Below are 12,193 nucleotides of genomic sequence, written 5' to 3'. Positions count from 1 at the left end.
CAGAAACACGATGTGCACACATGCAGTTCCTGTGGACCATACCGAAATAAACTCCAGAACTCTAGATCTGGAATTACGGGAAGGTGCAGCCTGCTCTTACCTACTCCACTGGCCAGTTTGCAAGAGGTGGAGTGGGAGTAACACATAGAATATTTCCCTCCACTCCTGGGGGCAGACTAAGAAAGCAATTGCTGCCTCTGAAGATTTCTTAGCTGAAACTTTCCCTCTCCCTTTCACAGGATCCTTGAGAGAGAAGGATCATGCACAGCTCCTGTTCCTAAAATATCCAAAGTAGATTTAGTATTGTCTTGCAGTACTATCAGAGAAATCTTTCTATAGTAAAATACAGCCACTGCTGGTGCAGGAGGCAACAGGTGTTTTACCAGTGTTAAAAATACCCTGAGAATGTTTCAGCTGCCAGAACTACTGGGGTAATCTGGGACCGCTGAATGTGGTTTACAAGCTGGGAGTTGTCTGAGGCTCTGGGCTAACCCTTCTTTTGTAGGTTGCTTCATGACCACAGCTGAGTTTTTGTTTCAGCTGAAAATTACCCATTCCTACGAGATTATGCTTAGGCAAAGATAGCATTCCTTTTTTTTGTTTGTTAATCCATTTACCCAAGGAATTTATGTTCTTGTAACATCTGGTTATGAATAAGGTGCTGCTATTTTTATCCTTTTGAATGCAGTCATAAGCAGGTATACATCCACTGTATCCACAGGTAATGTTTTGGCAAAAGCATCTGCTATAAAGAGAGACATAGGTAGTCTTGTGTGGGTCTCATTGGTGTTTCTGCACTTACAGAAGAAATCATCATAAAACTGTTATGTTATCACACCAGGAACCAAGAGGTCTTAATGCTTTGCCTTCTCAGCCATGAGCTCTCTGGACTACCCTGAGCAAATTCACTGTGCAAATCTTTCTTTCCTTACTTCTGATAGTGAACTGTTTGGCAGCTTATCCTGCAAAAGGGGATCAGTGGCATTTCTCCTGCAGGGCTGCAGTGGGGACTAGTGGTGGAACATTCTTCACAGAAAGGCTTAAGTGAAACAAGCTTCCTGCATCTGCATTGGCCACCAAATCTGATGCCTTTGTTAGTTTGAATCAAAATAATCAATACAAAGCAGCCTTCCTCCCTCATTTTTACTCCTCTCTTTCTTCATTTTTATTAGCCCATTTAGTGCTCCCTTGGGTGTCTTTGCATCATCTATTTCTAGTAGTATTAGGGTGGGTCGAAACATCCCTCTACCCTTCTAGCATGCCTGCTTTCAGGCTGTGCACCATGCGTTTATGCCCATACCGAAGGGCTCTGAAAATTCTCTGCCAGCCACCCTGATGTCTGCCTTGTGTTCTGTGTTCACTGCCATTTACTATCCCTAACCTGAAAAACCGTATAAACACAAATTTCAAAGTTCCAGGACCTCTTTTCACATACAGAGGGCTTGAAAAACAGAGAGGAGAATCAGGATCTCAGCATATTAACCTGGTTTCTTGCTGCCCTCTTTGTTAAAGGAGTCAGAAAACAGCATCTCATGATAAAGAGTTCAGGGTTAATTTCACACAATACTGCACATAACTCCCTCCTCCTTTTTTCCACCCCCCTTCCCCGGCCTTTCACACCAGCTTTGAGTTATGACTCTCCTACACTAATGAGATAAACAACATAACTAACTGCAGGTTCTGCTATTTCCTCTGTAAGCAAATGGCTGGAACCTTCTCTGGTTGCCCTATAAGGCACCAGAGGCAGAGACAACTGAGGCATGACTGAAGGCAGTAAGATCTGTATTTGCATTATTTCCATATGCACTGCAAGATCAACTGTGGAGGGGCTAGAGTCAAAGTCCAGAACTGACCCTCTCCTTGTTGCCCCTCCTTTGTGTAAGCAATCAAAGATCCACACTTAATGTAAGCCAGCAGAGTGACAGATGGGGGTCAGGGTGGAGAACTCATGGTAGCATTTGGTGGGTTTGGATCAAGTGAAGGTCTGGTGTATGTTTTAAGTTCATTGGATAGCTGTGTATTAATGAGCCAGGGTATTGTGCATAGGAACAGAGAGCTTCCCTCAAGGAGTGCAGAGATGGATGTAGGATCATCCATCTCTTATTGATCTATCTGCCACCTGGAGTGGGCTGTAGGCCCTCTAGGGAAGAGACTTTCTCACCTCTTTCTTTTCAAGGATACCTGCTTTGTTTCTTGTCAGGCTTTCAGCATTTTTGGTCAGCTTTCGTTGTCCTGGCTGAATCCGAGACTGCTATTTCGTGTAAGAGTGCTCCATAATTGAACCCACATTAACAGATACTCCCTCAAAACTGCAGTAGATCATTGTTCCTCTCTGTCTGGGACAAATGCTCAAAGCTGTGGTGCTTATTTCATTCAAATGACTGTTCTGTGGGGGCCTGTGCAATGGGGGGCTGCTTCTGTCCTATTGCTTTGCTCTAGCAACTGTCATTTCAATGTTGTGAGCTCTTGCACAGGACCTGCTGTGAAAAGGTGAGGCTTCTTGCCTTCACCTCTTTAATGACTCACATCAGAGTCAGTCACAATCCACCTCATCATAATAGCAATTGTTTGCAGTGGTTAATGTTTGCAAAGTGCCATGAAGAAGTGTGTCCAAACACTGCAGAAAGTGCTGGTTATTATCATTTTTCTTCCCAAACCAGTCCTGAGCACCCCACTCTGAAATGTATCCTTCTTGGAGTGGGCATAATGCCCAGCAAGCTGTGCAGCAATGAGAGAAGGGTGTGAAAAGCCTCGGTCCAGTAGCGCTTTGTGCCCTGGTATAACCAGGACCTCTGTGAATACTCCATCACTTGGCCGTACCCAGGCAGTGTGCTGTATATGCTCTGTTTATGCACCAAGGCCCTGGAAGTAGGTGAAAAGTGCTGGGATCTGAAACGGCATTCCCAACAGTTGAAATTTTTCAAATCAGGAGCTTAGGCTTTTCTTGCGGAATTTGATGAGCCCACTCCCTTGAGGTTAATAATTTTGTTGTGTCTTTCCCGACCTCCCCACCCGCCCCAGATATCAGAATATTGCTTTTTATCATTATCTCATTTGGTTCAGTGAGTCAGTTTTGTTCCCAAGCTGGTACACCTTCCTGACTGCTCCAGAAGGGATGGCTGAGAACTCTTGTGCCATCCTGCTGCCCTTGAGCTGTTCTGCTTTCCTGGCATGGCCTTGACTGTTGTCCAACTGTTGGCACAGTTTCAGACATGGTAACACCACTCCTGTCCTCTGTCTTGTGTGGTCTTACCTGTTTTCTAAGGGCAATGAGTCTGGAATTGCAGTTGTGCTCTGTAGCCCCTTCAAGACTAACAGCAACTGCAGGAGGACAGAAGAGCCAAAGCAGAATTGGTGGATGGAGAGGGCAGGGGAAGCAGGGGAGAGGATGACATTCTTCTAAATTTTCTGTGTCTTGCTGAGTATTTCTGTGTGTCATGAGTATCTGGGGCAGCTGGGGATACTTGGAAGCGCTTGGCAGTGTGCTTCTGTGCTGGTGCTAGTGATGCACTCACGAAGCCCAGCTGTGTTCTGAATACAGGAGAGCAAAGCATAGGTTGAGTGTTGGCTAAGGGATGTCTGTCAGGAGAACCAGGGCAGCTCAGAAGCCAGTGATGCCAAATGTGATTCAATGAAGCATGCAGTAATATAAACAATGCTACTGTATCTCCTCCTTCATTTGGGATGTTGGCATGAGGAGGTAATAACAAGAAAGAAGAATCTGTCTTCAAACCAAAGTCCAGAATTTAAATGAAAAATACAGAGTCCAAATAGCCAGACCTCATGGATCTTGGTTTGTTCCTACTTGGAAGACACAAATGTCCTGAGCTGCTTTGTGCATCAGGGCCTTATGATCTGCATGTTGGAGCTTCATATCTTTTCTCCCAAGGGGCTTTCTCTGCCCGTGGAGGACGCATCACCCCTGTGACCCAGGAGGGTCTGAAATTCTATTTACCCTGAAGAAATCACAATTTATTTATGTGTAGCTCTGGTTTCAGTGAGCTGAGTGAAGTATATAAGTGAGACCTAGATTCTCTGTAGGCCCAATCCCAAGAGGTGCTGAGGAGTCTCAGGAGCACTCAAGTACATAGTTCTGCCTCACAATTTGCAGGATTGAACCTTCCAAGAAGGAGACACCAGAAGGGCAAGAACAAAGATGCTACAGACAGTGCTTGTGGTTTACAAACTGAAATGTGATTATATTTATTTTTTGTCTTTAATCTTCAGGCCTGGCCCCAGGTCAGCTGTACACGTACCCAGCACGTTGCTGGCGCAAAAAGAGGCGTTTGCATCCCCCTGAGGATTCCAGGCTGAAGCTGCTGGAAATTAAACCTGGTAAGTATTTGTTTGCCCCTCTCTCTCCTGTCTGTGTTGTGGATCAGCTGGCATACCTGCAAACCTGGCAGTTAGACTTTGGGCTTCATCTTTGCCCCTCTCTGACCATTTGTCTTTGTATCTGTTGCATCTTATTTGATTTGCTGTGACAATAACCACCAAACCCTGTGCACTCAACTCATTCCTTAAATTAATGTGTACAACTTGTATTGAATACAATGGGAGCTGAATTTACCTTCCACAGGGGTGAATGTTAGCCTCTATTATCAAATTTATAAGGATGTAAAGAATCAATAGGTTACTGATCATTTGCCTCAGTGTGTTATTAACACAAAATCTCACTCTGGCATCTGTTACCTTGTCTTTGTGAAAAAGACCACTGTGAGTGTGGAACAGTATGCTGATAAGATTTTTCATAATGGGGCTGGAGAGACCAGGGGTGTGACCAGATTATAAACAGCAAAAATAAAATTTAGAGCATATGCCATATTTTTGTATGTGTGTTTATGCCTGTATGTGTACTTTAGTCTATTCTTCTTTCATTCTTATTGTCCTTGATACTCTTCTCTCACAATTAAACTAAGTGAAGTGATGAATCTGGATGCCGAATGAGTGACTGTAAAGCAGAGCGGAGCACCTACAGCTGTGTCAGGTAGAGCATAGTGTTGTGAATTCTTCCCTGCAGTTAGTAATAAAAGCTCGCTGTCTTTGGGGTCAGCTATTATGCGAAAGAGGGAACACACATACTCACAGCTGTATGTGGTTTTTAAGAGGCAAGACACTGCCAGTATAAAAAGTACAGGAGAAAAGACCAAAATGTAAATTAAAAATATTTTAAAAACCTGTTTGACAGAAGAAGGTGTCTGGGAACTGGGCTATGCTCAGCAGTACTGATGACTTTGCTTCTATGCAGTAGTTGGTGAAGGCAGAGGAAGGGGTGATAGAGACAAGTTCCAAGCCCAGTAAAATCAGAGGCAAAATTGTTGATGCTGATCCAAATGTTGATTTTGGTAGAAACAGTTTCTGAAGGCTCCCTACCTTCAATATAGGAGATGTCAGCAGACAGTTGGAAGGGGGAAGAAATGCCTGTAACCACTCAGCTGGGGTTCAAACCAAGGGCAAAATCTCAGCCAGCAAAGACCTCAGCCAGACCTCACAGCAGAGCTGCTCAGAAAGAACTGGTGAGGTCAGTCAGGTACACTGATGGGAATGATACTGAACTCTAGGAAGAGGATGACAGTGACCCATACAAATATCTACCTCAGACTTTGTGATGATGTGAACACTGTTCTGCCTCGGTAATTTAGTCAGGTAAAGCAGTAGTGTGGAGTTTCTGTCTTCTTTGCATTGTGTTTCTTTGCTGTGCTCACTGAATGCCAAATTAGAACATCTTACATGCCGGAGGGCGTGAAAGGCAATTACCACAAAGTTATCAGATAAAGAGACCTCAGCATGTCTGTCTCTGTGTTGTTTTCCCTGCTGTAAACATCTCTTCTGCATCTCAAGAGTGCTGCTTTTGTTGCATTGCCAGTGGCAGCCAAGTAAGGCAAGTTATATTGCTCTGCCATTTAAATCTATTTTCCAGCCAATTTCTATCTGGTGATTAACTTTCCTTATCAGTTACACCACAACATAATTTGACTCCATCTGTGCATATCCAGAATGGATTCACTAGCCCAAAATGGGACTTCTCTCTTCTCTGATTTGAAAGTATAAAACCGGTGGAAAACATTGGATTGCCATTTAAAGGTGGCTCAATGTTTTGAACGGGCACACTGTGGTAAAGCTTGATGCTGAACTAGGAAGCTACCTGCTGCTGTCCTCTTTATTCCTCAGTTAAACATTAGGTGACTGTGAGGCAAATATATGGCAATTTCAAATCCCTTAAAAAGCACATAGATGGCAACTGTAGGACACCTAAAATAAATTTGGAAGAAAACTAATCTAAATGTTCCATTGTTTCACTCTGACTGGGTCCTGGACATCCTAGTCATGGATTAGAGCTGTTCTCAGCAGCCCGAGAGTGCTTCTGCAACGTGCAATCGCATGTGCGATCACCTGATATTTATATGGGAGGCTGTTGAATTGGTTATATGTTACATAACATAGGCAAGCAATGCAATTCTACATCACCGAATTAGGACCTAACCTTAGCTTTAGTATGTTTTACATTTGTTAGCTATTCAGAACTACTTCTTGTAAGACTGCCACTGTAACAAACACAGAAAGGGAGGGATCTTAGCTCCAAAAGCTGCCAATCCAGCAGCCGGTGGGATCAGCCCCAGGCAGTGTGGATACCTGCTTGGGTTGCATCTGGGCCTTTGGAGTGGCTTATCATAGCCATAAGTTGTATCCAGAAGTTCAAGACTTCTCCATAATTCAGGAGATACACAAACCTAGGTTTTTTGTTTCAGTATGTTGTAGCTAGTCATCATCTGGTCAGTAAGCAGAATCAAAATATTTTCATGCTAGCTGTTCAAGGATATCATAAATCATTTAGTAATAATATAGTATTTACAGTCACAAGCTACTTTTGCAGAGTTGGTACCTTGCAGGTTTAGGTAGTGCGTGACACAGCTCAGTGAGTGAGAGTTTCATATTTGGTAATACCAAAACCTAATGAAGAAAATAATCATGCTCCAACGATCTATAACGGTGCACTATAATGTTTTTCTTGAGGTCAGTTGCTGCTTGCTTCTTAAGAGAACATGGTACTTTTTATTGCCCTGGTTTGTTGCTTTTATTAAGTTTCAAGTTGAAACATTTGGTTTTAAGAACAGTTACAGCCAAAGTTGTAGACATCAAAATGCTGGAGTAGGTGTTGCTGATGCATCCTTTAGATGTCTATTTTCCTGTGCCACTCTACCCAGAGTTACGTGTATGGATTGCCCTAGTAACGTTGTTTGATCAAGGCTCTAGCAATGTTCATGTTAATACTGTTTCTAAGCATTTTCCATCCCATCCCGTAGGCTATCCAATAGATATGTGGTGGGAGTAAAGTGTTGCCAAAACTTACTTGCGATAACTGCTTCAGTGACAATACAGTCAATATTATTACCAGACCTTTAGGAATTACACTAAGGATTCCTGAGATTTACTTTTACATGGGCTGATCTTCATCTTTCAGTGGTACGTTCGTATCATGAGAACCAAGCCTTATGGCTCAAGTATATTGATGTGTTGCTAATGCTGTGATTTTCTAGGTACAGAGTGCTAAAGTTATTAGGTGTTGATACTCTCATAATACTCATGAAATTAGACTTCTGTTTAGCCAAGTGTGGGCAAACTTCATTCTCTGCAGAACTGGGCAATGGTATTAGTGTGGCACTTCAGTGTGGACCAGCGGGAGGACTGGAAGCAGCTTACACTTCCATACTCAGTCCTCAGCTGGTTGTTCTCCTTGCCGGTAAAAGAGCAAGAGCAGAGCAGAGCTGCTGTGCATGGGAGGTCTGTGGGTCAGGGAGAGGGTGAGGGAGAGTTGGGACTGGGCTGGATAGCCTGTTCTTCCAGAAGAACAGGAGAAGAAGGAGAATTGCCAACTCTCCGATCACCGCCTTGAGCTGCAGGTGCGTGAAGGCAAGCAGTAGGCTTCTGGCCCTCAGTAATTTCAGAGGAGCAGGAAAGATGAGGGTTAGAAATGGAAGAGAGATCCCTGATTACACATGAGGCCCCTGGAAACCTTAATTGCTCCTTATCCTATGTACTTAGTGGTTTTGTGGTATTGGGTGGTATCATGATTTTGTGTTGGGTCAGGTATCAGTATTGTGGAAGTGGTATTACCTACAGTAAACCCTGCTGACAGTCAGGTATTACCCAAGCTTTGCAGCTATGCAGATGAGAAGAGATAGGGTGTGTACGGCTAAAAACTCTGGTGGAGTTTAAATTGGTAGTGTCCTGCTTCAGTTTTGCAAGATAGCTAAATATAGGTACGCACATACAGACACACAGAGCTTTTATTTCACGTGCTGTGTAAGTGTAAAGCATATGACTGGAACACTTTTGTCTCAGTACATGGCTGTCCTTTGGGTTTGAACTGAAAGCCAACAGTGAGGTCTCGCAGCCTTCCCACCCACTTGGAGGGTGTGGAGTAGTTTGTGCGTGCTGTGCTACTACTCTAATGAGAACAAGCTAGTGTCCTGTGCTGGTGTCTGTCCTGTGCTAGTGTCTGTCCTGTTGCTTACTTCTGGGCAGTCTACTGTTCAGCTGAATTACAGAAGTGGCTTTTCTTTTAAAAACAAAACAAAACAGCTATTGAAGAGGTAAAAGTAAACAAAAGTATTTTTCATTTCCTATGGTGAACTGTGGTGGAACTTTTTGAGGAAACTACTGGACATAGATTTTTAGATGCCACTTAAACCTGATCTGTTTTTAATCTGACATATGGGATATACCTATGTAAGTGTGCTTGTGGATGAATGGATGGGATCCCTTCAGATAAACTATTACTCCTGAACCATCTCATTTTACCTTGTACAGACTGCATCTGATTGTACAAGGTACTGTGTTTCTTCTGGGAAGCGATGAGTGCCCCCACCTCTTGTGGAAGATGCTCAGCATGTCTGTGGAGGTCACTGCTCTTTAAGATGGGGCACTTCACCAAGATAAAGTTAAGGTGAAATTAAAAAACAAAGGACAGAATTCACATTAGTATCACTGATATGATAGCAGCTAGAGTCTCAAGCAGCATGTTAGATCATCATCCTGGGGGTCATGGTGAAGGCTTTTTATACTGTAGTCATGCACTATAGCAGATCTTACAGTCCAAATATAGAAAATATAGTAAAAGAAGTACTTTGATTCCAAAATGGAGAAGATAGTAACAAAGATAATAAACTGCTCCTATGCAGGTTTAACTGGAGGTTTGTGGTAGAGCTGGGAATTGAACCGAAGAACACAGAAAGAACTCAGTTCTCCTGAGTTCCATATTATTTTTTCTTTCCCTGGTTGCTATTCCATTGTCACTCAAAGATACTAGAGCCTAAAATAATTCAAACCACTAATTTCATGAGAATTTATTTTATAATTTTTCTCAGACAGGCCAATTAATATTGACTAGTTTCACTTCCGACTTCAGCAATTTCTACACAATCGCACGTTGGTTCTTGTTCAGTACTATGAGACAGCAGTGTTGTTTTGCTATGAGCACTGTAAAGAAAGGTACATCTTTTCTTAACAAAAGGTATTACTACTATACAGTATATGTGGAAACTTCTCTGTGAGTAAGGGTTAGGTTCCTGTTATATTATCAAACCTACTAACTATGGCTCCTCTTTAATATCCAGTAACACTGTCTTAGGATCAAAACTGGGAGAATAATTCTGGTGTGATATAAGCATATTTCTGCAGAATTCAGATTCCTGAAGGGGGCTATAAGATCAAAGTCTTGGTTGTTCAGATTCTGCAGATGTGAATTTGGTACCAAAGATACGTTTTTGTAGAGCTGAATTAATTTTATTTAAGTGTTCACAGTTTTTATAAACATTTGCTGCCAAGAAACATAAATTTGGGGCAGATGTGACATTATAACCAGCAGACAGGAGCAACTTTTGTTCTCTGATGACTTAGTCTAGATTCCTCATATAAGATGGAATTTAATAGCTGTTTATCAACTCCTGTGACTTTTGCTGTCTTCCCTCCAAAATCTTGAAATTAAAATGTTGGTTTGAATCTGCTTTTTAGTCAAGTACTTCTGCATTACGAAGTACTTGGCTTTTAAAATAACGCTCGTGTTTTTAAATAGATTCTACAGTACTATAAAATATCACAGATTTTACAATTCTTATTTATTTATTTATTTATTTATTTGTTTGTTTATTTAATCCCACATGCCTGATTCTCCCTGCCAGGTGTTTAGATGGCAATGGGCTCTGCACATCTGCTGTGCTCCTCAGGCAGGGGCAGCCGGCAGCAGTGGGTTACCAGCCAGGCTGGGACCTGACTCCAGCACTCCTGAACCATCGTCTGTCGGGAGGTACCTCTCCAGGAACGGTGGGGCTCTGTGGGTGCAAAACGAGGGTAGTAGAGGGTCTGAGCCTGCTCCACAAGTCTACTTTTTAACAGATATTTTTCTGCGGCAGGAAGAGCCTGTTTTTAAATTATTATTTGTTAGAAACAGGATTTGGTTTTAGTAGGTGGTGCCAAAGCAACAGTCCTGCACTGTATTTAGGTCAACTGTTAGGCAAATATCAGGTCAAATGTCAAATAACTCAACATCACAAAGTGTGGATGATGATGAGCTTCATATCTGACCCACGTCAAAGAACTTTACTGAGTGATTCCACATGGGTCCTGTAGTTTCTGGTTGAGCTAGAACAGATCTCATTTTCACCCACTCCCATAATCTTTATTTTTGGCACCTCATGTAGAAGATGACAAAAAAGTACTTAACTGTTTGTGACAGGGAGGGTGGATAATTTTCAGTTCTCATTTGATGTGTTACAGTGCACATCTGCACACTGGCCATGCTGAATCCTGGTCTATCATGTACATGTCACATTTCTGTAGCACTTTGCAATGAAATGAAGCTTTACATTGTGAATGCAAATCTGTGAGCAGAGATGCTGCAAGGTTTTTGTTTATTTGTTTGTTTCAATCCAATCCCTAACATTCTGTGATTCTGGGTAAGAAAAAGGTAACATTCATCATGGCTGTAGGAATCCCTAAACACCCCAACTGTTTTTTTCCTGTAATTTCTTTAGCAAATTGGGAACTTCTCATGAGAATAGGGGGAAAATTCATTTTTTAACAGCTCTAGCTTTTATTTATACCAAAATAAATACTGATTTCTGCTGAGTCTTCTCTTTTGGGCTTCTTATCCAGCAAAGTACCTAAATATTGGCCTAAATTTAAGTAGGTGTTTGTTCATCAGCTAAGCCTGCATCTTACAGATGAATCCATCAGTGCTACTGAATCAAAACAGTAGGCTCCAATTCTCCACTTTTCTTGCCTTCAGATTGTTCACAGCAGGACGTGGCACCAGAGGCGAGAGCTGCTGCTCTGTGGCACTTACACATCCAGCTATGATTGGGTTATACAAAGAGACTTTCTATCCTCAAGAGAAAACTCATCAATGTGGGACCTCCATGTGAATCAGCTTCTTCCTTTTACACACATTTCTAACCAGATTCTGTTCCATCTCATCCACCACCTTTACATTCTTCCTACAATGGTGACCTTTGCTGGTCCAAATCTCTGGCCAGATGAAGTTTGCTTCCCTTTTCTTATATGGCACTAAGAATGTCAGAGAACCTGTCCCTTTCTGCATGTGTTCACTGACACTGAATCATGGTGTAGAATTCCTGCAGTGAAATATCTTTGTCCCATTTCCAGTCTGCAGTAGAGGTGCCAACCTCCATATTTAATGTCCTGCCCCACTATTGTGTACTTGCATCACCTGTACCCCATGCAGGTCCACACAGCATCAGGGACAATGCAATACATCTTTTTCTCTCAGCTTCTCAGTATGTAAAATGGAGGTGCTAAAACATTGATATCATTTGTCTGTCTCAGAGAAGTGCCTAAGAGATAGTTGGTAAATATTTCTAGAGAATTTGGGAAGGGTAGAAAACACCTTTTTATTTAAAGGAATGTATGATTAAAGCGTGCCACTTGCCAAACCTTTCAAGTGCCAGTAGTAAATACTTTGGCCATCAGCAAGAAGCCTTGCAAAACTGGTATGAAAGTGTAGCAGCTCTGGTGCAAAACCTGGGCTTATGTGTACCGGAATGGTGATGAAAAACAAGTAATTTGTTACACACCCATATATACAAATAAGGAGACTCACCGTAGGTGAATTGCTGGGCTAGTTTCTGCAAGGCTGGCTGTCCAGTGTATTAGAAAGATATCTCAAGTTTTTCAC

At 42.3% G+C, this 12,193-nt stretch overlaps 1 protein-coding gene across 14 annotated transcripts in view; it reads left to right on the top strand.

Moving 5' to 3' along the window:
* DPF3 (double PHD fingers 3) overlaps positions 1-12,193 on the top strand; it is a 163,300-nt gene that overhangs the window by 71,944 nt on the left and 79,163 nt on the right. For all 14 annotated transcript variants that reach the window (XR_014184580.1, XR_014184581.1, XR_014184582.1 and 11 more), the window contains exon 3: positions 4,228-4,335. Coding sequence is in view for 7 of the 14 variants with exons in the window: in XM_082057997.1 (XP_081914123.1) it covers positions 4,228-4,335 (108 nt within the window). In the remaining 7 variants the exon portion in view is untranslated. The remainder of the gene's footprint in view (positions 1-4,227; positions 4,336-12,193) is intronic.

Source organism: Streptopelia decaocto (assembly GCF_964273445.1).
Source record: "Streptopelia decaocto genome assembly, chromosome: 7".
Classification (NCBI taxonomy): domain Eukaryota; kingdom Metazoa; phylum Chordata; class Aves; order Columbiformes; family Columbidae; genus Streptopelia; species Streptopelia decaocto.
The sequence above is the reverse complement of the archived record's forward strand: the minus strand, read 5'-3'. Positions and strand labels throughout refer to the sequence as shown.